The following is a 26,652-nucleotide window of genomic DNA, read 5'->3' as shown; positions in this document are numbered from 1 at the left end:
ACACTTGTGGCACCATAGTGACCCCGCACTATTGAGGATGGGGATTCCTGAGGAAACGTTGTGCATTTTTGCCCTTCACTTACCTCATTATTATAGCAACGCCCTCTCCAACCTGATTGGATAATTGTGTAATCCCATTGGTCTACCCATATGTCAGTCAACTAATCTTTGCTTCCTGGTTCTCCTGGCTGTCAGAGTTGTATCACCGTTCTCCTGGCGTTATCATCAATTGAACATAGAAAATCAGTAAGTGAACGATTTAGAATAAATATTTGTGCCCTTTCTTTATTGTTATATTGATAATATGAAAAGTTGAGCGACTGGCAGCGAGCCAGACAATATCATGGCGAACGTCAATGCGGCATTGTACGTATCGCTAGAACCCTCTCACCAGTGCACCTTCAACGTTTTCTGTTATGTTTATGTTAGGATGATGATACGGCATTCTGTTTTATTTTACACCGTTCTATAGAATAAAAACACTGTGAAATAGACTTATTTCCTTCCTGTTGCATTTGCATTGGATAACCACTATCACCGAAATGGGGATGGATTGACTTTTTTAAATGTTATGTAACGTATACAAATTGGAACAAATGCTAAGTTAGTTTGTCCTCTAATTTCACGTTGTCGTTTTTGTGTAAAGACTCGGAACCTTCAAATGAGTTGCTGTCACTGTTCATGCATGTGTATTTGTTGTCATTAACAACAAGTCTCAAGCTAAAACGTTGTCTTAGAGGGATTTACTGTATGTAATGTGGATGGTGGCGTCTGTATCTCGCGTGATCATGTCTCTTCTTCATGTGGTTCCCTGCGTTATTTCTTCATTTTCTGTCAGTCAGTTGAGTAAACGGCTGCTGTCATGTGGGATTTGGCCCTGGTGTGTTACGTTGGAGATGTGTCACCAGGAAGTAATGCCATTCTGAAACCAATAATGTACTTGTCTCTCTGCGTGGGCTGGGCTGTAAGACCCCTCCCCATTAATTTCCCCTATACTGAATCATGCTGAGTATTAATAATAATAAAAACAAATAATACAAAAATATGTTTTATTTTCACGAAAACTGGATAGGTGCAGTGAAATGTGTTGTTTTACGGGTCAGCCCTAGTAGTACAGAGCGCTTTGCTTAATCTTCCGGTTACTGGGGTAACTCTAACTAGTACTGTAGGCTACCGGCCGCACTCTAACACATTCACTGGATCAACACGACGATGTCATACTACATGTACTTTTTTCTTATTATCATATATTTGATTTTATGATCCATCTGATGAACACATACTACGCAGGTAATAAACACAGAACGCAGCTTGTCTCATCCAAAAGGATTTGCCTACCTACATTCATGACAGATAAGAAAATGACAGATATTTTTTAAATTCTCCTCATTTTATGAGGGAAATCATTACCTCTGGCCTAGTGAAACAAGAGCTGCTGGTGTGCATGCACACACCAGTATGATGTTGGCTCAGTTGTAGATTAGAATATATTGAAAAAAAGGTGTCTTTTAAGCAGATTGTCAGAATGATGGAGAGAAAGTGGCCATGGTCACAGCACCTGAGTGGGTGAACCAGGTGTCGTCTTAACTCCCGAGGGGCGCAGTAGTCTAAGGCCCTACATCTCAGTGCTAGAGGCGTCACTACAGACCCTGGTTCGATTCCAGGCTGTATCACAACCGGCTGTGATTGGGAGTCCCATGGGGCGGTGCACAATTGGCCCAGCGTCGTCCGGGTTAGGGTTTGGCCCAGCGTCGTCCGGGTTAGGGGTTGGCCCAGCGTCGTCCGGGTTAGGGGTTGGCCCAGCGTCGTCTGGGTTAGGGGTTGGCCCAGCGTCGTCCGGGTTAGGGGTTGGCCCAGCGTCGTCCGGGTTAGGGGTTGGCCCAGCGTCGTTAGGGCTTGGCCCAGCGTCGTCCGGGTTAGGGGTTGGCCCAGCGTCGTCCGGGTTAGGGTTTGGCCCAGCGTCGTCCGGGTTAGGGTTTGGCCCAGCGTCGTTAGGGTTGGCCCAGCGGGTCCGGGTTGGCCCAGCGCGTCCGGGTTAGGGGTTGGCCCAGCGTCGTTAGGGCTTGGCCCAGCGTCGTCCGGGTTAGGGGTTGGCCCAGCATCGTCCGGGTTAGGGTTTGGCCCAGCGTCGTCCGGGTTAGGGGTTGGCCCAGCGTCGTCCGGGTTAGGGGTTGGCCCAGCGTCGTCCGGGTTAGGGGTTGGCTGGAGTAGGCCGTCATTGTATTAACTGACTTGCCTAGTTAATTCTTTTTTTGAACCTTTTATTTAACTGTCAGACAAGTAAGAATGTTAAAGAAAAGTCAGCTGTCATCCAAGTGTCTCACACAGACACTCCCAGGGCTCCCACACTCTCCTCCACTACTTCTGCCTGTGAACCCCATGTCCCTCAGCACCTGGCCTTAGCCGATTGGCTCCTTGCCCTCCTGTCACGCCCTCTCCACATGATCACCTGTCATGTCATTGCAATATAACCCAGTGTGTCTAACTCAGTCCACTGCTGTGTGTTGTGCTGCAGGAACAGCATCAATGGCGTTCCGGAAGGCCTTGAAAGGGACAGCTATCATCGGGACCGGGGCGGCTGCTGCTCTTCTGGGCCTATCACAACTGTCAGAATACAGAAAGACACAGGTAGGCCTGGGACATTGAGATGATGTAGTGGGTTGCATTTCACACAATCTGCTTGTGTTTTGTAAACTTGTTTTTCTGATACTTGTATGGATTTTGAGTTTGCATGCTGCATTGAGGACAATAACATTTTCTAATCTCATCTTTATGTTGCCAAGGTTGTGGTAGTCTGTTTCTAAAGTCAGGACCTGTAAATTACACCTCAGAGTCCCTCTGCAGCAGGTTATAGATAGTAATGAGAGTGGGAGAGCATCTGCCAATGGCAGGGCAGGCTCCTGGGAGTCTACTAGTGAATGCTCGGAGAGCATCTGCCAATGGCAGGGCAGGCTCCTGGGAGTCTATAGGGAACGCCCATCTGGGCAGCAGGTTGGCATTTATTGGGATGACTAATGTACTGTAGGCAGCTCTGCAGAGTGGTCACTAGCTGGCACACACCTTAACCATAACCTTAACCACACTGCTAATGCCTAACACTAACCACACTGCTAACCCTGATGCCTAACCCTAACCTTAAATTAAGACCAGAAAGCACATTTTTATTTTCATGCATTTTTACAATATAGCCAATTTTGACATTCCAGCTGGCCTGTCTTGTGGAAATGGCTCAGTTCTGCCTCCAGGACAAGATTCATGACAATAAATGTCAACATGCATCTGGGCATGTCTTATCTAGACTGAGGAATGTGTTCCACTATTATTCAAGACTATGCTGCTCAGATAGGACAGCTGTGTAGAGTGAAGTTGACCTGAATATGAAGACAGTCAATGGGACTTTAGCTGTGTAGAGTGAAGTTGACCTGAATATGAAGACAGTCAATGGGACTTTAGCTGTGTAGAGTGAAGTTGACCTGAATATGAAGACAGTCAATGGGACTTTAGCTGTGTAGAGTGAAGTTGACCTGAATATGAAGACAGTCAATGGGACTTTAGCTGTGTAGAGTGAAGTTGACCTGAATATGAAGACAGTCAATGGGACTTTAGCTGTGTAGAGTGAAGTTGACCTGAATATGAAGACAGTCAATGGGACTTTAGCTGTGTAGAGTGAAGTTGACCTGAATATGAAGACAGTCAATGGGACTTTATGAAGTTGACCTGAATATGAAGACCTTCAATGGGACTTTAGCTGTGTAGAGTGAAGTTGACCTGAATATGAAGACAGTCAATGGGACTTTAGCTGTGTAGAGTGAAGTTGACCTGAATATGAAGACCTTCAATGGGACTTTAGCTGTGTAGAGTGAAGTTGACCTGAATATGAAGACAGTCAATGGGACCAACCCTGATCATAAAATAGCTTACTTTCTGTCGCAACTTACCATAAACTGCCTTATGAGGTGGTAAGATGGACTTTAGCTATGTGACGTGAGAAGTTCTTATTCCTTGTTTCATTTGTGTTAAAAAAAGAAGGGAACATGACTTTTGATGTTTGTTTAGTACAGTGAAATAATCAGCACTATTTTGGTGACAAACAAACAAAAAAACACTGCGGAGGAATGGGAGTCCTGATTTTATTTCATTCTTTTTCATTTATTCAAATCTGATGAAGCTCATGTGGATCATATAACACAGCGTCTGAAACTCCAGGGAACTGGACAAAATACACCTCCATGATGTTTCCATGGCGATGCATCACTTGAAATTATTTAATAGGGCAACTGCTGTGTGAAAAAGCATTAGACTGGTCCCAGATCTGTTTGTGCCGAACATGTTTGACATGATAATGACTATATTGACAGCACAAACCGATCTGAGACCAGGTGACCACTGCATCACTGTAGACCAGGGATTGAAATAGCCAAGGAGTCACGTGGGTAACGTTAGAAAGAGAGAAACGGGTGCATCTCTTGACCTTTGAACCTAGTCAGCGCCACAGATATAAATACGTCTTACAGTATATCTTCTATTTTAATGGTCTGTTATTACTAGTGACATACCAGGTCACTTGTCTAAAGCATCTGACCCTTTGTGTGACCCTTTGTCCTAATGTGAACTTTTATTTCTGTATCCTGGTATAACATCTCGTCCCCCTCACCTTCCTCCCAAACAAGAATAAATGGGTAAGCAAAAGTGAAACGCCTCCGAAAAAATGATAATAATCTGCAATCAGGCATGCGGACGACAGAGGCCATCACTAACTAACCCTGGAGCTTTACTGCTAATTGGATAAATATGTCTGTTTGGTCTCCTCTGTGACAAGGGCACAATCTCTTTCTCTCTTTCAGCTTGAACGTTTTTCTGTTTTCTGGCGGTGGGCGATTGGACATTTGCATGACATCCACTGTCTCACTGACTCCATGTACTCAACGTGATTGCAGGGCAGAATGCCACTTAATTGTCTGTGGGTGTTTTAAATATGCACGTCCATGGAAATAGATACTAATTATTTGATCTTGTTTGCTGTTACGACCCTAAATTACAAATGCCCGGGTTTCATTCACAGATTTGCAAGTCAAATGGACCAAGTGGCATCGCAGCAGCTCGATGTAATCATTTAGAGAATAAAATGCTAAATAGAAAATGAATAAAATGTTTCATTACGACAGCCATCCTTAACTTGCTTGTCCCCATGATCCTTGAGTTCAGAACAGACTTGATTTGACTTTGTTCTATTTTCCCTGAGTTCTTTTGTGCTTTTGCAAATCAGACACCAGGAATCATTGTTATTATCTAAGTACTGCAAGCAGGGGTCTTTCTGTATGAATAGGATTGTGGGTACAACCCTTACCGATATGGGTACCCGATGTTGTTGTGACCATCGATATCTATGGTCGTGACAATGTAGACACATCTATCCCAGAGGAGATTATCCAGGATTTAAGACATCACTTTATGCTTTCACTAATCTCTGAACCCAGAGCCAAATCTGTCACAAAAGACAATGCCTTCACAAAAACAGATGTAACTGTGCCTGTACTGCATGTTGTCCAGGCACGGCTGGCGTACGTAGCGGCGGAGGGGGAGTTAAAGCAGCCGTTTAAAGATGAGCTCCCAACCAGACAGGCTCAGCTCTCCACCCTGCAAGACACCGAGGAGTTTGACGTCCTTGTCGTAGGGGGAGGGGCCACGGGCTCCGGATGTGCCTTAGACGCTGTCACACGCAGTGAGTCCCCATGAGCTGCACCATTTTGGAAAACCTTTTTGGTTGGGGTCAATTACATTTCAATTTCAGTCAATGTGCAGGAGAGTCGAGGCTATTCTTCTCTCAATATTATGAGGCCCTCAATGCAATATGCATGCCTTGCCATTTTCCCTTCATGCATATTACACGACAGGAGAAGCACATGGAAGTCATAACCTACCAAATGCCTCCTGAATAACTCTGACTCTGAGGGTGCATCTGAAATGGCACCCTATTCCCTATATAGTGCACTACCTTTGACCAGAACCCTATGAGCCCTGGTTTAAAGTAGTGTGCCATATAGGAAATAGGGTGATATTTCAGACGGTCTAAATCCCGGTCTTGTCTTGATTTGTCTCTGCTCTCCTAGACCTCAAGACTGCCCTGGTGGAGAGGAATGATTTCTCATCGGGGACCAGCAGCCGGAGCACCAAGCTCATCCACGGGGGAGTACGATACCTCCAAAAGGCCATCATGAAGTTAGATTACGAACAGGTAAACGGCCCGTGTTTCCGATGCTGCCTGACAGTTGGTTCCCTTTGGGATCACATTGCTTTGTTTTCCCCCTTTGTGGACATTTTATCATTGAAAAGAGATTGAGAGGTTGGAAGATTCAGAGGGTTGTAGGGCACTAGGTGTTTCCCATAATCCTTCCTTGCTCTGCTATTGTGTGACTGCTACGGGTATACTCCTACTCTTCTACCAACAAGTACTGTGTTATGTGTTAGATGTTATCCACCCATTTTACTGACCTCTGAACCCCTCTTTCCCTTGTTCTCAGTACATGATGGTGAAAGAGGCTCTCCACGAGCGCTCCAACCTGCTAGACATCGCCCCGCATCTGTCTGCCCCACTACCCATCATGCTCCCTGTTTACAAGTAAGACACGAGTCCACACAGTTAGTAGAATGAGTGTTATACCCTGTCAACTGAAAATGTTCTGAGTGTGTGGTGGTTGTTTACAACATGTATACACATTTTAAAATGTTCAATCGTATACAAGCTAGATGGCCATTCTGTATAACAGACAGCTAGTTATACCAGGTGTATTTACATGTTACCTCTAGTGGTTACTTCTAATGGTTACCCTCGAATGGTCACCTCAAATGGTCACCTCAAATGGTCACCTCGAATGGTCACTGACTTTAAGTCACTCTGGATAAGAGCATCTGCTAAATGACGAACATATAAATGCAATGGCTGAATGTACTCTGTCTACTGGGCTGGTATAAAGATGTTGTACTGTCTGTTTATAGATGGTGGCAGCTGCCGTCCTAAATCAAATCAAACTTTATTTGTCACATGCCCTGAAAACAAGTGTAGACCTTACTGTGTAATGCTTACTTACAAGCCCTTACTTACAAGCCCTTACTTACAAGCCCTTACTTACAAGCTTACTTACAAACCAACAGTGCAGTTCAAGAAGAGTTAAAACAAATATTCACCAAATAAACTAAAGTAAAAAGTAACACAATAAATTAACAATAACGAGGCTATATCAAGGAGGTACCAATACCGAGTCAGTGTGCGTGGTTACAGAAGTCATTTGTACATGTAGGTAGGGGTGAAGTGACTATGCATAGATAATAAACAGCGAGTAGCAGCAGTGTACAAAACAAATGGGGGGGAAAGGGGTGTCAATGTAATAGTTCGGTGGCCATTCGATTAATTTTTCAGCAGTCTTATGACTTGGGGGTAGAAGCTGTTAAGGAGACTTTTGGTCCTAGATTTGGCGCTTTGGTACCCCTTGCCGTGCGGTAGCAGAGAAAACAGTCTAAGACTTGGGTGATTGGAGTATCTGACTGTTTTATGGGCTTTCGTCTGACACCGCCTATTATAGAGGTCCTGGATTGCAGGAAGTTTGGCCCCAGTGATATACCGGGCCGTTCGCACCACCCTCTGCAGCACCTTACGGTCAGATGTGGAGCTTATAGAGGTCCTGGATTGCAGGAAGTTTGGCCCCAGTGATATATAGAGGTCCCAGGAAGTTTGGCCGTACCGGGCCGTACGCACCACCCTCTGCGCACCACCCTCTGCAGCACCTTACGGTCAGATGTGGAGCTTATAGAGGTCCTGGATTGCAGGAAGTTTGGCCCCAGTGATATACCGGGCCGTACGCACCACCCTCTGCAGCACCTTACGGTCAGATGTGGAGCTTATAGAGGTCCTGGATTGCAGGAAGTTTGGCCCCAGTGATATACCGGGCCGTTCGCACCACCCTCTGCAGCACCTTACGGTCAGATGTGGAGCTTATAGAGGTCCTGGATTGCAGGAAGTTTGGCCCCAGTGATATACCGGGCCGTACGCACCACCCTCTGCAGCACCTTACGGTCAGATGTGGAGCTTATAGAGGTCCTGGATTGCAGGAAGTTTGGCCCCAGTGATATACCGGGCCGTACGCACCACCCTCTGCAGCACCTTACGGTCAGATGTGGAGCTTATAGAGGTCCTGGATTGCAGGAAGTTTGCAGCACCCGGTCAGATGTGGATATAGAGGTCCTGGATTGCAGGAAGTTTGGCCCCAGTGATATACCGGGCACGCACCACCCTCTGCAGCACCTTACGGTCAGATGTGGAGCTTATAGAGGTCCTGGATTGCAGGAAGTTTGGCCCCAGTGATATACTTACGGTCAGATGTGGAGCTTATAGAGGTCCGCAGGAAGTTTGGCCCCAGTGATATCGCACCACCCTCTGCAGCACCTTACGGTCAGATGTGGAGCTTATAGAGGTCCTGGATTGCAGGAAGTTTGGCCCCAGTGATATACCGGGCCGTTCGCACCACCCTCTGCAGCACCTTACGGTCAGATGTGGAGCTTATAGAGGTCCTGGATTGCAGGAAGTTTGGCCCCAGTGATATAGGTCCCAGGAAGGGCCCCGTACGCACCACCCTCTGCAGCACCTTACGGTCAGATGTGGAGCTTATAGAGGTCCTGGATTGCAGGAAGTTTGGCCCCAGTGATATACCGGGCCGTACGCACCACCCTCTGCAGCACCTTACGGTCAGATGTGGAGCAGCTGCCACACCAGGCGGTGATGCAACCGGTCAGGATGCTCTCGATATTGCAGCTGTAGAACGTTTTGAGGATCTGGTGACCCATGCCAAATCTTTTCATTTTCAGTCTCCTGAGGGGGACTGCATAGGTTTTGTCGTACCCTCATGGACCATGATAGATCGTTGGTGATGTGGACACCAAGGAACTTGAAACTCTTGACCCGCTCCACTACAGCCCCGTTGATGTTAATGGGGGCCTGTTTGGCCCGCCTTTTCCTGTAGTCAGGAAGTCCAGGATCCAGTTGCAGAGGGAGGTGTTTAGTCCCAGGGTCCTTAACTTAGTGAAGAGCTTCGTGGGCACTATGGTGTTGAACGCTGAGCTGTAGTCAATGAACAGCATTCTCACATATGTGTTCCTTTTGTCCAGGTGGGAAAGGACAGTGTGGAGTGCGATTGAGATTGCGCCATCTGTGGATCTGTTGGGGTGGTATGCAAATTGGAGTGGGTCTAGGGTATCCAGGAGGATGCTGTTGATGTGAGTCATGACCAGCCTTTCAAAGCACTTCATGGCTACCGACATGAGTGCTATGGGACGGTAATTATTTAGGCAGGTTACCTTCACTTCCGTTGGCACAGGGACTAGGGTGGTCTGCATGAAACATGTAGGTATTACAGACTCAGTCAGGGAGAGGTTGAAAATGTCAGTGAAGACACATGCCAGTTGGTCCGCGCATGCATTGAGTACAAGTCCTGGTAATCCATCTGTCCCTGCGGCTTTGTGAATGTTGACCTGTTTAAAGGTCTTCCTCACATTGGCTACCGAGAGTGTTATCACACAGTCATCCAAATCAGCTGGTGCTCTCGTGCATGCTTCAGTGTTGCTTGCCTCGAAGCGTGCATACAAGGCATTTAGCTCATCTGGTAGGCTTGCGTCACTGGACAGCTTGTGTCTGGGTTTCCCTTTGTAGTCTGTAATAGTTTTCAAGCCTTGCTACATTCGACGAGCGTCAGAGCCGGTGTAGTAGGATTCAATCTTAATCCGGTATTGACACTTTGCTTGTTTGATGGTTTATCTGAGGGCATAGCGGGATTTCTTATTGGCATCCGGATTAGTGTCGCGCTCCTTGAAAGTGGCGGCTCTAGCCTTTAGCTCGATGCGGATGTTGCCTGTAATCCATGGCTTCTGGTTAGGATATGTACGTACGATCACTGTGGGTATGTCGTCATCGATGCACTTATTGATGAAGCTGATGACGAAGGTGGTACACTCCCCATTGCCAATGGATGAATCCTGGAAAATATTCCAGTCTGTGCTAGCAAAACAGTGTAGCATCCGCATCATCTGACCACTTCCGTATTGAGCGAGTCACTGGTACTTCCTCCTTTAGTTTTTGCTTGTAAGCAGGAATCAGGAGGTTTTAATTATGGTCAGATTTGCCAACTGGAGGGTGGGGAGAGCTTTGTACGTATCTCTGTGTGTGGAGTAAATGTGGTCTAGAGTTTTTTTTCCCCTCTGGTTGCACATGTGACATGCTGGTAAAAATTTGGTAAAACTGATTTAAGTTTGCCTGCATCAAAGTCCACTAGGAGCGCCGCTTCTGGCTGAGCATTTTCTTATTTGCTTATGGCCTTATAGAGTTGGTTGAGTGTGCTCTTAGTGCCAGCATCGATCTGTGGTAGTAAATAAACGGCTACGAATAATATAGATGAGAACTCTCTTGATAGGTCTACAGCTTATCATAAGGTACTCTACCACAGGTGAGCAATACCTTGAAACATCTTTAATATTAGACATTGCGCACCAGCTGTTATTGACAAAAAGACACACACCCCCACCCTTCGTCTTACCAGACGTAGCGTCTCTGTTCTGCCAGTGCATTGAAAATCCCTCCAGCTCTGTATTATCCGCGTCGTTGTTCAGCTACGACTCGTTGAAACATAAGATATTACAGTTCTTAATGTCCGTTTGGTAGGATATTCGTAATCGTAGGTCATCAATTTTACTTTCCAATTATTGCATATTAGCAAGTAGAATTGATGGCAGTGGGAGTTCACTCGCTCACCTACGGATTCTCAAAAGGCAGCCTGATCTGCGTCATCTTTTCCTCCATCTTTTCTTCATGCAAATGAAGAGGATCTGGGCCTGTTCCCAGGAGAGCAGTAAATCTTTCTCGTCAGACTCGTTACAGGAAAAAGCTTCTTCCAGTTCATGGTGAGTAATCCCAGTTCTGATATCCAGAAGATATTTTCGGTCATAAGAGACGGTAGCATTATGTACATAATAAGTTAAATAATAAGGTACAAACAACGCAAAAAAATGAACCAAATAGCACAATTGGTTATGGGCATGTAAAACGTCAGCCATCCCCTTCGGCACCGTCTTAGATGAACTACTGGACTGGTAGAAAGATGTTGTACTGTACTATCTGTTTATAGATGGTGGCAGCTGCCATACTACTGGGCTGGTATAAAGATGTACGACCTGGTAGCTGGAGGCCAGTGTCTGAAGAGCAGTTATGTCCTCAGTAAGAACAAGGCTCTGGAACTCTTCCCCATGCTGAAGAAAGACAAGCTGGTGGGAGCCATCGTCTACTATGATGGTGAGTATTTCTCATTATTATCTTCATTGAAAGGGCTTTTTAGTCCAAGAGTAGGTTTAGTCTGGATCCGGGGAACTGGTCCAAAATGTGTTACACTCACTGTAAGTCTCTCTGGATAACAGTGTTTCTGCTAAATGACTAAGATGTATAAGTGTTGTTGGACATACCAACACTTCAGTCAGTAATACTCCGATAGGATGGTAATAACCGTCTCATTTATCAAGATGCTTTTCTTCTGTTTGCAAAGTGGGCTATGTCGAGGGCCAGTTTGCCATACATTAAGAATTCACACTGTTATTAAACAAAACAAAACTCATGTTTATAAAAATACTGCCTTTTTCCCAACAGTAACAAAATATTTTTTCTTTAGTGTGGGTGTGATTAAATGTGACCCAAGTCAACAACAAGACAAGAACAAGGCAGCCAGTGGCCATCAGATCTCACATGTCCATTGATGCCTGAACCAATGCGTCTGCGAGCAGCTTGTGCTCTCTATGTGCCTTGGGCCAAGGCTGTGTAGTGTGTGCGTGGCCTGGATTGGCACAGAGACAACCAATCAGATGTTCCGGCTCTATCTGGGTGTACTCTGTGCACAGAATGTCCCATTAGTTGACTGGAGGCCTCTCTTTTTCAAACCAACAACAGCCAACTCTGTGTCTGAAGGCTATCTGAATCAGTCAGTCTACATTTAGATTCTACTAGGTCTCTCCAAGAGTGGAAAGACAACCTCTTCTCTGAGGGGGATAATATACCAGGCCAGATACCTGAGCAACAGTTCATCACATTTACTCACTTGACTTTCTAAGGAAGAGTGAGGCATGCTGATATTTTTTTAGCATTTTGTTTATTTTAATGCATTTTATTTTAATGCATTTTGTTTATTTTAATGCGTTTTGTTTATTGCTCATTTGAAATGTGCAGAACATATTTGTAACTTAACATTTCTTCCAGGCAGCATGTTTGTGTGTGTATTGTCTCTGGGTGTGCTGACTGTCCTACAGCAAACAGAGAGAATATTCGGAGGTGTTTTGTGTTGGGTTGAAGCAGCATTGTTGGGTTGGTTTGTACCCCTCCCCCCCAGGAGGCTGAGGGGGTCTTTTCTCTCCAATTATTCTGTCTGGAACAATCACGGCCGTGACATTTCAAAAGCTGACCTTCTCTGCTACTGCGGCTCAGAGAAGAGGAGAGCAGTACCGTGGTCTGACTGCCAGACTGCTCTGTCTCCTCCTGTTCCTCACCCTGCCGGGTGGGATCTTAGACTTCACCAGCGTCACTCATTTCCCAGGAGACCAGTGTGGTCCAACACACACACACACACACACACACACACACACACACACACACACACACACACACACACACACACACACACACAGGAGTCCTCATTCTTACTAATTCATTCTGCACAAGTGTGTAATTGCATTTTTTTTCAGCAAGCAACCATGAACTGGTTTGTTCGACGTATCATATTTTGGGTTAACGACAGGGTCTCCAGTCAAACCTTCTGCTGCCTAATGTGAGGCATCAGCCCAGCCAAGCACACCCCAGCCCCACGTCAGCCCACCCCAAGCCAGCACTGCCCAGCCCAGCCCTGGCTGTCTGTCCCATCCCACAAGCTCTCTGACTAGTGATTTGAGTAGCACCAGCAGGCATGGCTTATGACCGGGCCTTGACGGCAGCAATGAACCAAATGCCCCTGCAAGGGATTCCCACACATTAGATACACCACAGCCACACTGCACTTCAAAGCTCCATTCCAAATTCTTAAAGATGCAATATTTAACTTTTTGGGCAACCTGACCAAATGCACATAGAAATGTGAGTTATAGATCTGTAATTCTCATTGAAAGAAAGTCTAAGAAGCGGTAGATCTGTTATGTGTGTGCTATTTCTATGCTTCTATTCTTAAGTTTAGTTTTTGCGTCTTTCTACTTTGGGTTTTGTACACCAGCTTCAAACAGCTGAAAATACTATATTTTTGTTTATGGAAAATATATTTCACAGCGGTTTAGATGGTACAATGATTCTCTACACTATAACTGCTTGTTTTGGCACATAAACTGGAATTAGGCTGACTTTTACGAATTTTTCACAACCAGGAAATGGCGGAACAATTCCGCATAGAGCACCTCTAAGGAAATCTTCCTCCTTTGTTTCTATTTCTCATCGACCCCCTCCTATCGTTTCTCACCCTTCACCCCCCCTCCCGCTACAGGACAGCACAACGATGCTCGTATGAACCTGGCGATCGCCCTGACAGCAGCCAGACATGGTGCTGCCATCGCTAACTACACAGAGGTGGTCCACCTGCTGAAGAAAACAGACGCAGGGACGGGCAAGGAGAAGGTCTGTGGGGCGCGCTGCAGGGACGTTATCACAGGTACTCACACTTGTATGTGCACACACACACGAAGACACAGTATGACAGTGGTTTTTGACTGAAACAGTTATGATCTCTCACAGGAAATGAATTTGACGTCAGAGCCAAATGTGTCATTAACGCCACGGGACCGTTCACGGACTCTCTGAGGAAGATGGACGACGGGAAAAACACTAACATCTGCCAGCCCAGTGCTGGGGTTCACATAGTTATCCCTGGTTATTACAGGTACAGTACAGGGACAGCACCACACTGTCACACCTTCACACCAGGGATGGCACCACACTGTCACACCTTCCCACCAGGGATGGCACCACACGGTCACACCTTCACACCAGGGACAGCACCACACGGTCACACCTTCACACCAGGGACGGCACCACACGGTCACACCTTCACACCAGGGACGGCACCACACGGTCACACCTTCACACCAGGGACACCAGGGACGGCACCACACGGTCACACCAGGGACACGGCACCACACTGTCACACCTTCACACCAGGGACGGCACCACACGGTCACACCTTCACACCAGGGACGGCACCACACGGTCACACCTTCACACCAGGGACAGCACCACACGGTCACACCAGGGACAGCACCACACTGTCACACCTTCACACCAGGGACGGCACCACACGGTCACACCTTCACACCAGGGACAGCACCACACTATCACACCTGGTCACACCAGGGACAGCACCACACTATCACACCTTCACACCAGGGACGGCACCACACTGTCACACCTTCACACCAGGGACAGCACCACATGGTCACACCAGGGACAGCACCACACTGTCACACCTTCACACCAGGGATGGCACCACACGGTCACACCTTCACACCAGGGACAGCACCACACGGTCACACCAGGGACAGCACCACACTGTCACACCTTCACACCAGGGATGGCACCACACTGTCACACCTTCACACCAGGGACAGGACAGCACCACAGGGACAGCACCACACCTTCACACCAGGGACGGCACCACACTGTCACACCTTCACACCAGGGATGGCACCACACGGTCACACCAGGGACAGCACCACACGGTCACACCAGGGACAGCACCACACGGTCACACCAGGGACAGCACCACACGGTCACACCAGGGACAGCACCACACTGTCACACCTTCACACCAGGGACAGCACCACACTGTCACACCTTCACACCAGGGACAGGGTCACACCAGGGACAGCACCACACGGTCACACCAGGGACAGCACCACACGGTCACACCAGGGACAGCACCACACTTCACACCAGGGACAGCACCACACCTTCACACCAGGGACAGCACCACACCTTCACACCAGGGACAGCACCACACCTTCACACCAGGGACAGCACCACACCTTCACACCAGGGACAGCACCACACCTTCACACCAGGGACAGCACCACACGGTCACACCTTCACACCAGGGACAGCACCACACGGTCACACCTTCACACCAGGGACAGTACCACACAGTACAACCTTCACACCAGGGACAGCACCACACTGTCACTACTTCACACCAGGGACAGCACCACACTGTCTCACCTTCCCACCAGGGACAGCACCACACGGTCACACCAGGGACAGCACCACACGGTCACACCAGGGACAGCACCACACTGTCACTACTTCACACCAGGGATAGCACCACACTGTCTCACCTTCCCACCAGGGACAGCACCACACTGTCACTACTTCACACCAGGGACAGCACCACACTGTCACTACTTCACACCAGGGATAGCACCACACTGTCACTACTTCACACCAGGGACAGCGCCACATTGTCACACCTTCACACCAGGTAAATTTAGGTCATGAATTGAAATTCAACTCGTGAATTGAAAATTGTAATTTATTTTTAATGAGGGAATTTCAATTCAGCAGCGCTGACCAACCAGGTCTTCCTAAATGTAGTTGTCATTTCCATAGCCCCTCCTCCCTCTGCCCTGTTCTTGTAGTCCTGACAACATGGGTCTCCTGGACCCGGCAACCAGTGACGGCCGTGTCATCTTCTTCCTGCCCTGGGAGAAGATGACCATAGCCGGGACGACGGACACGCCCACTGACATCACCGCCCACCCCATACCCAGGGAGGAAGACATCAACTTCATCCTGAACGAAGTCCGCAACTACCTCAGCCCTGATGTAGAGGGTACGTAACCCCCAAACTACCTCTGCCGTAGAGGGTACGTAACCCCCAAACTACCTCTGATGTAGAGGGTACGTAACCCCCAAACTACCTCTGCCGTAGAGGGTACGTAACCCCCAAACTACCTCTGCCGTAGAGGGTACGTAACGTTGACTTTGGAACAGCATAGTAGCTAGTAATTGTTTTAAATGCTGGAGACACTACAGGCTTGATTTTCTGATTGTTTAGCTTGATATGGTTTTGCCATTAGATGTAACACCTGTCTGATGCCTCTGTGCCTCAGGTAATGATCTCTGTCATCACATGCAGATGAGATTCCCTGTGTTCTCTGACTGGTTCTAGGACCTGTGATAAGATGTGATATGGTCATCTGATTTAATGTGTGTAATACTGACTCTGTCCTCGCCCGGTGGTCCTCAGTGAGGAGAGGAGATGTCCTGGCAGCGTGGAGTGGTATCCGTCCTCTGGTCACTGACCCCAACTCTAAAGACACCCAGTCCATCTGCAGGAACCACATAGTCAACGTCAGCGACAGCGGTCTGGTCACCATTGCAGGTCAGTACCTACTCTAAAACAAGTGGTAACCTGATGACGTGCTATACAGCTGTAGTAGTTTCGAGGTCGTTCGTGGCCGTCAATGGCTCTTAGCCTATAGACCTTTTCCTGCTCAAATTGGATAGGTCCTGTCCTGTATTCTGTCTGGCCCTGTATCTAATAATAATGATCATCTGGTGGGCGTTTGGGTTTGTGTGTATTATATGCATGTGTGAATTGGAAATGTGTTTTTGCATGTCCCAACGCCTCCTGAGTGACCCTCAGCAAATAGGGTTAAGTGCCCTGCTCAAGAGCACATTGACAGATGTTTCACCTTGTCTGCTCAGGGGTTTGAACTAGCGACCTTTCGGTTACTGGCCCAACTCACTAACCGCTAAGCTACCTGCCCCCCTATCGTATGTGTATGTGTGCGTATGTGTGTGTAACATGTGGATGATCCCATCACCCCAGGTGGGAAGTGGACAACGTACCGCTCCATGGCAGAGGAGACCCTGGACGCCGCGGTTGCAGCCCACAGGCTGGGGGGCGGGCCCAGTAAGACAGTGGGCCTGGTGCTGGAGGGGGGCCAAGACTGGAGCCCCACCTTGTACATCCGACTGGTGCAGGACTACGGCCTGGAGAATGAGGTGGGGACAGACCCTTCCCATAGACATTCTGTCTTTTAGCCACCATCTTGGATCTGTAATACTCCCTTAGGCATTGTCAGTTGCACTATGGTTACACAGGCACTGTATGTCATATATCAGAACATTTAACATTGGTTAACGGTTGGATGAGGGTTGAAAATGTTGAGATGATGTCGCGTTACAAGACACTCTCTCAAGCAGTACACAGGAGATTGATCCAAGGCTCTCGACCAGGGCTAATCAACTCTTACCCACGAGGTCCAGAGCCTGCTGGTTTTCTATTCTATCTGATCATTAATTGCACACACCTGGTGTCCCAGGTCAACATCAGTCCCTGATTAGAGGGGAACAATGCAGTGGAACTGGCTTTGCGGTCCAGAGTTGAGTTTGAGGGCTCTAGTCCAGACCAGTATACTTCCCTTTCAAGGTTTTAGAAGTCATTTGTACCAGGTAGGAAAGCGCTCCGCTTCCTATCTATGTTAACTTCTCATTAGAGAAAGCCTTCCACACCATTAGGGTGTTTTCTAGAATATTCCAAAAGGTCAGTGCTCATATTTTGACAGCATTTGACCTTTTGGTGAGAGAGCTAAGCCAACCATCTGAATAGCAATAACCCCTTGTTTGGTCCAAACGCAAGATAAATCATAGACATAACTGTATCTACCCATCACCCACCTCAGCATATCCAAAACATTGGAGCTGTCTGCTGAAAGATCGTATCGAACCATAAGGAGTTGCCTTTGAACAGCTACCTGCTGCGTTTCACAATACTCTCTCAATACTGTCTTTGGCAAAACGCTGTGAGTCATATTCAAACTCATGGGAAACAGAAAGGAAAACGCCTAACACTGCTGCTTATGTCCCCAGGTGATGTATTTATAACAATGTTTCTGCCCTTAGGTCTTCATGGGGCATATTCAAACAAAACCATTAACTGGGCTTAAATCAAAAAGTGTCACTCTAAACCTTGTTTCGTTGATTATATGACACCCACACAATGTCCTCTCACAACACAAGAGCAATATCATTTTGTCATGGTAAAACCTTAAACAAGGATTGCTGTTTTGATTGAATAGTGGCCTGTTTCCCATCATTCCACAGGTTGCCCAGCACCTGGCAGCAACGTACGGGGGGAAAGCATTCGACGTGGCCAAGATGGCGCGCGTCACTGGGAAGAGGTGGCCCATCGTAGGGAATAGACTGGTCTCTGAATTCCCTTACATTGAGAGTGAGGTACAATATGTGTTCTGTTGAGACTACTACAGGATACTGCATCAGATCTGTAAAAGACTGCATGTTTATGTTCTCCTGATGCACACACACACACACATCATGACCATAGACTATTACATTCTATTATCTAACCAATTGAAACACACACCCCCCCACCCTCCTTCCAGGTGAGGTATGCTGTTAAGGAATATGCCTGTACGGCCATCGATGTGATCGCCCGGCGCACACGGCTGGGTTTCCTCAACGTGCAGGCTGCTGATGAGGCTCTGCCACGCATCGTAGACATCATGGGCAAGATGCTGGACTGGAGCGACAAAAAGAGGACGGTACGTCACAAACTGTTGTTCCTGTCTACTAGACTGTAGTTCAAATGACTGTCTGGCAGTGTTACAGCAACTCTTTTACAACACCTTTACAATAACATATACAAACAACCAAATACTTTTTACCTTTTAAAAAGAACAACTTGCCTTAATATCCATTTTTAACTCAAAGATGAATTATTGCCCCTGTATTTCCTGTCCAGGAAAGGCTTAGGACCTGTTTTAATCCAACCATTGTTTTAATGATTCAGTGACTACAGTACATTCTCACTCAGTGGACTAATAATAATGTTTTGATTGAATAGGACCAACCCTAAATCCATGTGCTGCTAGTCAGCTTGTAGGAGCCATGGAACTGTTGTTAGGTCAGAGTATAATAGTAGGATCTACGCCCTTCCTGGATTTCCCTCTCCAGGGGGCTGTGTGTGTGTGTGTGTGTGTGTGTGTGTGTGTGTGTGTGTGTGTGTGTGTGTGTGTGTGTGTGTGTGTGTGTGTGTGTGTGTGTGTGTGTGTGTGTGTGTGTGTGTGTGTGTGTGTGTGTGTGTGTGTGTGTGTGTGTGTGTGTGTGTGTGTGTGTGTGTGTGTGTGTGTGTGTGTGTGTGTGTGTGTGTGTGTGTGTGTGTGTGTGTGTGTGCGCCTTCCCCCAGTTCTGCTATTCCTGTTGTCCTGCTCTTTACAGGTTTATCACAAGATGCTTGAGTTCCTTTTACTTAAGTTGTTGTTACATTTAGCTATGATCCCTCTTCATTAATTATTACTTAAATTAGTTAGGATTAATGTACACTGTATATATATGTTTCAGCATGACAATGCCCCTGTATACAATGCAAGGTCCATACAGAAAAGGTTTGATGAGATTAGTGTGGAAGAACTTGACTGGCCTACATAGAAACCTGACCTCAACTCCATCGAACACCTTAGGGATGAATTTGAACTCCGACTGCGAGCCAGGCCTTATCGCCCAACATCAGTGCCCGACCTCAATAATGTTCTTGTGGCTGAATGGAAGCAAGTCCCCATAGCAGTGTTCTAATACAGTGGAACGCCTTCCCAGAAGAGTGGAGGCTGTTATAGCAGTAAAAGGGGGACCAACTCCATATTAATGCCCATGATTTTGGAATGAGATGTTCGATGAGCAGGTATCCACATACTATTGGTCACGTAGTGTAATTTATCTTCACTACCATGGTTTGTTTAGGAGGAGCTGGAAGCTGCTAAGAAGTTCCTGTACCTTGAGATGGGCTACAGGTCCCGCTCTGAGCAGCTGACCGGGACCACAGAGATCACACTGGACACACAGGAAGTGGCAAAGTACTCTACTTCCTGTCTACTTTACGCTCTACTTCTGGTCTACTTTACTCTCTACTTCTGGTCTACTTTACTCTCTACTTCTGGTCTACTGTACTCTCTACTTCTGGTCTACTTTACTCTCTACTTCTGGTCTACTTTACTCTCTACTTATGGTCTACTTTACTCTCTACTTCTGGTCTACTTTACTCTACTTCCTGTCTACTCTAATCTCTAAGGCAGGGGTGTAAAACTCAATCAGCACAGGGCCATATTGAAAAAACACAATGAATTGGCGGGCCATACATAGCCAGTTATGTGTTGTTGTTTTTTTACAAAAAATGTGTGCATACAACTGATCCAAACTAGCCATTGTTTTATTAAAATATGACCCTTTACAATGCCCACTGATGTACATAGGATGCTGTATATAGCATTTTTAACAAATTAAAACAAAAGAAGAGCTCTAATATTTGTCCAGCCTTTGCTGCTATGCTTGTGAATGTGCATAATATGCTGCGTCCCTAATCAAAACGTTTTTAATAACAACAATGACATAAATGTAGCTAGGTTGTTGTAACATTTAAACTTAAAAACATTGTTACATTTTTGTTGCACGGCATGGATCACTGGTGCGGTTGAATGCAGCATTGCTTTATGGTGCACTCAACATGTCTTGTAGATGAGTAGTCAGCCTAGGCTCAATCCAAAGATTAAGACAGAGACTGTTTAATGTATAAAATACAAATATTTAATGCATACGAGCAGCAGCAAGGTAGATCTGTCTCTGATCGCAGTCAGGGAAGAACTCAAAGAATAAATGCTTAAATGTTCTTATATAGTGGGAGGTGATCATACAATCATATTGTTTACACAACAGATCTTTATACAAGCAACAGTTCTGGAACACAATGGCCTTGTGTTAGGGTGAGACATACCAGGAGTCTACTGTATGAAAGGCATAACATCACAGTCCAACAGGGAATATATCCCTTGAGAAGTTGCAACAGTTCACCCCAAATTCTGCCGCCACGCTGTAATAGGTCTACATGTTCCTCCTTTGCATGTAGTTTTGTCGCAGGTTTAGTTTTGGTTATTCATTGTCGAGCTTTAAAAAAACGAAGCCAGACTGCAAAATGTTTGGAGCCTAGCTAGGACTGTGTTATGTGTCTGTACACCTCTGCTGCGCACAGTAAACGGAACGAAAGCAATGCAATTGATGTTGAATTCACAGATGTGAGCGCATCAGGCTGTGATTTCATAAAGTAGATTACTCAACTGTTTATTACTTTATACTCGCTTGTGTGTCCTATTGTCCTTTAGTCGTAACGTTCAGTAAACCAACTTCTGAATCCTTTAGTAGTAACGTTCAGTATACCCACTTCTGAATCCTTTGTTATAACTTTTTGACGATCAAGATGACATTTCCTGTAGGCTACAGCAATGACTCGTTGGAACCCAAACTTGGCATGGACATTTAACCTACAACACGTTTAAACTTTCGGTCCGGTAGAAGACTTGGTCAGTGCCATTAGTGATGACATGTTACAGCGCACTGGCTGGCTCATGTCTGGGTCCGTGTGACTTATATTGCAGCGTATTGCAGCTGTACGAAAGCGGAACAAAATGAATTGACAACACAAATCATTGCGCAGGCCGGATAGAAATGTGTCGCAGGCCGGATTCGGCCCGCGGGCCTTGTTTGACACGTGTTCTAAGGAAGAAACTGACTGGATTGAGTTGGACCCCTGATATACCAAGGGTTCAATCTGGTCAGTTGCTCCATCCCACCTGACCTTCTTAAATCACTCCCCTTGAGATGTTGCCACGATATGAGATGCAGATTGCGTTAATAGCTCTGTTTTGATTGACAGGTACACAAACCGGTTCCACAAGTTTGACAAAGACAGTAAAGGCTTCATCACCACAGTGGACGTTCAGAGGGTCTTACAGGTGAGAAACTTTCACAACTCTCTTTGGAATCTTTATCCATGAGTGCTGACAGGGCTCATGTAAACTGTGTGCAAAGGCCATTGAGCTGTGGCTCATTTCCTGATATTTTGCCTTGCTGGTCTCTCTCCCCCTCCCAGAACATCAGTGTCCAAATTGATGAGAACGCTCTCCATGAAATCCTCAACGAAGTGGACCTCAACAAGAATGGACAGGTGGAGCTGAACGAGTTTTTACAGGTAGGTGTGTGTGTGTGTGTGTGCACGCATCTTCACATATGGTCTCTCCTCCCTCCACTGATAAGAGGACTCATTAATTCTCAGGCCCATGGTCAATATCTGCCCCCTCTCCCATCTCTGCTCTCTTTCTCTCTCTCTCTCTTTACCATGAGAAGCTGAACAAACAGACCAGGCTGGAGAACATGATAATAGACTCCTCAGGGAGAAGGATCAATTACCCCTCAGACACACACACACAGACAGACACACACACTAACACTCGGCTACAGAACAAGTAGATGCTCACATTAGTTTTACATGATTCCAACATTGTAATTAATGGAGAATAGGGGATCTTCATGTTCTGTTCGCTGGGTGTTTTTTCTCTTGTGCGAGTGGCAAGGCATGACAGACCCTCCTATGAAGGGAGCTGTAGGTGTGAAAGCCTAACTGGGAGTATGTTCTCTGCTGACCAGATTCAGATCATTACAGTCTGAAACGTATGACAATGACTCCAGGTAATGAGGGTGACAGAGAGCTACAGTACTTCCAGGTCGTTAGTAGTCATCATGTGATCAATTAGGAAGTATAATGCTGAGGACCAGAGAATACCTTTATTACAAGAACTGTTGACAGGAGATGACTCTCCATGGTCAAGTAAGAATCCCAGAATGGTTTGGGGTACTGTAAAACCAGTGTACTACTACCACAAGTGTCAGTAGTATGAGTACTCTGTCCAGACACAGCCTGACCACCCCTGGAGCTTAGATCAGAACATGCTCCAGCATTATAATGTATCTCTATCCCTGTCTCTAACACACACACACACACACATACATACACACATACATACATACATACATACATACATACATACATACAGCGTATCTCGTTGCATTAATTTGATATCTTGCATTACATCCACAACTATGCCACAGTTTCCTCATCCTCTATATTCCCCTGTTCCCTGCTCCCAGCTGATGAGTGCTGTGAAGAAGGGCCAGGTGTCTGACAGCAGGTTGGCCATCCTGATGAAGACAGCTGAGGAGAGCCTGGATCTGAGGGGACCTGTGACTGTGGACCGCAGTGGAGGAGGGGTGTGAGGGGAGCCCATCCGCACCACACACACACACCACCACACCGTACCATCACACCGTACCACCACACATTACCACCACACCACCACACTAACCAGAGCTGTGGTGCTAAGAATGACAATGATGAAAGGGATGATATTGTAAACAACAAGAGTACAAACTAGATTTGTATCCTAATTTAATCTAGGTGAGTATGTGTCAACCCTGAGTGTTTTATTGTGAAGTTGAGGCTAGATTGGGGCAGCAGGTAGCCTGGTGGTTGAAAGCGTTGGGCCAGTAACTGGAAGGTCAGTGTGTCCTTGAACAAGGACTGAACCCTAATGGCTCCTGTAAATCGCTCTGGATAAGAGAATCTGCTAAATGACTAAAATATAAAATGTAGTTTGATGTTAGACATTTTTTATAATAATTCTTTGTATTGATATTTTCATGGAGGGAAACAGGGACTATCTGGCCAGTTTTCCATCACACTGGATTCTCACTACTACAAAGTCAATGGGTTTGACAATCAGTGCCTCTGACATAAAGCTGTAACTCACCGTTCATACGGTCTATAATCTTATCAATGCTTCGCCTTATATGGCTTTGTAATATAGTTTATTGTTATATTATTCCGTCTTATTTTTGTTATCGGTGTCTCATGGATGTCCACATTTCACTGGAGCTGTACTTTGGATGTGGTTCTTATGCCCTTTCTCCAATACAAGAGCCAGTTCTGCCTGGTTGTGCCTGATTCCTCCTCGTTAGGGACAGCCGGCATTACAGTACCATGCAGTTTATTCACACTCGAGCTTAACGTTTTCACGTCTTAATTTTTGACTTCAGCATGTTACTTTACATCACTGTTCCTCGCCGCAGTCACACTGTATATTTAAGCAATAAGGCCCGAGAGGGGTGTGGTATATGGCCAATATACCACGGATAAGGGCTGTTCTTATGCACGACGCAATGCGAAGTGCCTGTATACAGCCCTTAGTTAGCCGTGGTATATTGACCATATATCACAAACCTCAGAGGTGCCTTACTGCTATTATAAACTGGTTACCAACTTAATTAGAGCAGTAGAAATAAAAGTTTTGTCATACCCGTGATATACCACGACTGTCAGCCACGACTGTCAGCCAATCAGCATTCAGGGCTTGAACCACCCAGTTTATAATGGCCAGTATACCACTGCTTAGGGCTGTTTGGCACGACGCGAAGTGGAGTGCCTGGATACAGCCCTTAGCTGTGCTATATTGGCCATATACCACAACCCCTGAGGTGCCTTACTGCTTTATAAACTGGTGCAAATATAAGTTACCAACAAAAATAGAACAGTGAACAAGGATTTTTGTGTCATACCGTTGGTATATTGTCTGAAATGCTGTTTTGGCTAATCAGCACACAGGACCAAACTACCTGGTTTATAATAAGGCTTTTTTCCTGGCACACCGGTGACAACGACGTTTCTTTATCTGCTGTCTGCTAGCTAGCATCCACTGGTCTGTCTGATGCACCTTAAGTAACTGACTCCATCTTTATCCTTACTGTTTTTTAAATCATGGCAGAATGAATGATTTTTTACTACTGTTATTGCTACATCATTATATATATTTTTTAATTAAAGATATTTATTCATTATAATGTTATTTACTCCTTCCATCATTCAAAGAACTTAAGATAAGATAGCTAGAGGTATGAGTGGTGATGATGTACGTCTAATGCTGAGAGGATTAACGGAACAATCTGGAACTTTCATTTCCAGTCAAATGTGCTGCCGCTGCATTTGTTTGTAAACTGGAGGTGACCACCTTTACCTTTGCAGAAAGTTACAAGTTGTGCCTTTTTCAGTATTGTATAGAAATGTCTCTTCACTGTCTAATCTGTCTGCAGTGGCACCTGAGCTTGGAAATGTCTCTTCACTGTCTGTATCTGTCTGCAGTGGCACCTGAGCTTGGAAATGTCTCTTCACTGTCTGTATCTGTCTGCAGTGGCACCTGAGCTTGTACAGTATTTGTACTATTACTAAGTTGATACTTGCAGTTCTGCTGATTATTTGCGGTTTTATAGAGGGAAGCAGTTGAAGGGGAATGTATGATCTGTGCCTTGCTTTCAAACACGGTATGACGTCATATGAATTGAACCTATTCCAACTCATTCCTCTATATTTTACATATTTGAACTGTCTTAATGTTGCAGTTATTAAAAAGCATGTAAAGATACATATTCTAAAACGTATTTTTAAAGAATTTGTATTTTACGAATGGATAAAAGGAACATCACATTTTTTGATAGTGTTCTGACTGGTTCTTAATATTGGTGTTGTTGGCATGTTTGTAATACAATTTGCGTGTGTTCTTGTTTTGTCTAAAAAGGCTGAGAGAATCATTCTAGAGGCTTCCGCTGTGTACTCTTACTGTAACTGAATCCAACCATGTGTATCAGTATTTTGCCACATGGGAGTTTTCAGTACAATGCCTTGACAGCCAGGGCCAACTTTGTCTATGTTTGCTTGTGTCTGCTTGGATGAAATTCCAGCCTTATCCAGATTGAAAGAGATTCATAGTCCTATTTTTTTCAATAAACACTGTAAGTCGATCTCAAAAGCTTTTCCAAGACACACTGCAATTATGTAATTAAATGTATCTGGTTGCTAACAACAACTTTGTTTTCGTGTGTGTTTTCACGGCAAACCCTGTTTCTTTTTACAATCCCGCTTACCGCCATTCAGATTTGTGAGCATAACAAGCTTTGCATGATAATTCTCCCATAAGGGAACTTAGTAGTATAAATCAACACAATACAGAAAACGGCTGCATGTTGAACTGTACTCAGACTGAGGTGTACTACACATTGAACTGAGGTAATTAGTACCTACATTATAACCACGGAACTGTAACAAACAAACCCAAGACACTTGCACTAAATCTATTCATATGGCAGCCTTCCATGAAGCAGGTTCTGATGAGCAGTCAGCATACAGAACTGTATATACGTGAGATGACACCTGTTACTAGCACCACTATGAAGCTACATGTATGGAAGAGACTGGTCAGAGTGAAGCACATGGAGTCTAGATGATCCTGCATTAAGGACGGATAGATCTATCAGTCACTGGTACAGATAAGCTGCTCTATAGTTGCTAGATCCTTCAATTCAGTCTGCTTGCCTCAGTGGTTTTAACCCCTAATCCATCAAAAGCTTTTCAAAATGTGTTATTGTTTCATTGGGTCTGATTTCATTCATTTGAACAGGGAACTAGTATCTGTGGCTTGCTCTGCTTAAAGGCCCTTAATATACCTGGTCCCCTGTCACCCAGCCCAGTGTTAATCCAGGGGGCTCTCTCCTGCACCAGGGGAATAGGTAATGGGTTTTCCTAGGTGATCAGCAGACGGTATAATGCAATTAAGCAACCTGGGGCTGTTGGACGAGGGGCTCTGATCCTGAACTAATTTGAACTGCGGTTTGACAGCAAGCGCTGTGATCCTGGAATAATCATGTAG

At 45.8% G+C, this 26,652-nt stretch overlaps 1 protein-coding gene across 2 annotated transcripts; it reads left to right on the top strand.

Moving 5' to 3' along the window:
• The first annotated feature begins 151 nt into the window (after window positions 1-151).
• On the top strand, window positions 152-25,812 carry LOC135543251 (glycerol-3-phosphate dehydrogenase, mitochondrial-like). 2 transcript variants are annotated; one of them, XM_064970387.1, is made up of 18 exons: window positions 152-246; window positions 2,516-2,628; window positions 4,671-4,679; window positions 5,551-5,722; window positions 6,111-6,235; window positions 6,522-6,619; window positions 11,169-11,332; window positions 13,548-13,712; window positions 13,796-13,940; window positions 15,688-15,881; window positions 16,299-16,433; window positions 16,884-17,059; window positions 18,161-18,292; window positions 18,460-18,618; window positions 19,814-19,926; window positions 21,777-21,855; window positions 21,993-22,091; window positions 23,048-25,812. In XM_064970387.1, exons 2-18 carry the CDS (start codon window positions 2,527-2,529, stop codon window positions 23,171-23,173), a joined length of 2,193 nt encoding a protein of 730 aa, XP_064826459.1. In that variant the 5' UTR covers window positions 152-246; window positions 2,516-2,526; the 3' UTR covers window positions 23,174-25,812. The 2 variants fall into 2 exon arrangements, with proteins under 2 accessions (XP_064826459.1, XP_064826460.1); XM_064970388.1 differs by lacking the exon at window positions 4,671-4,679.
• Window positions 25,813-26,652: the final 840 nt, after the last annotated feature.

This window comes from Oncorhynchus masou, chromosome 7 (genome assembly GCF_036934945.1).
Source record: "Oncorhynchus masou masou isolate Uvic2021 chromosome 7, UVic_Omas_1.1, whole genome shotgun sequence".
Taxonomy (NCBI): Eukaryota; Metazoa; Chordata; class Actinopteri; order Salmoniformes; family Salmonidae; genus Oncorhynchus; species Oncorhynchus masou.
The sequence above is the reverse complement of the archived record's forward strand: the minus strand, read 5'-3'. Positions and strand labels throughout refer to the sequence as shown.

Bases quoted from the DNA above. Each gene is read 5' to 3' on its own strand.
- LOC135543251 (XM_064970387.1), top strand. From the start codon at position 2,527: ATGGCGTTCCGGAAGGCCTTGAAAGGGACAGCTATCATCGGGACCGGG. The intron at 5,723-6,110 runs GTGAGTCCCCAT...CTGCTCTCCTAG, and splicing joins CTTAGACGCTGTCACACGCA to ACCTCAAGACTGCCCTGGTG. The intron at 13,941-15,687 runs GTACAGTACAGG...CTGTTCTTGTAG, and splicing joins GTTATCCCTGGTTATTACAG to TCCTGACAACATGGGTCTCC.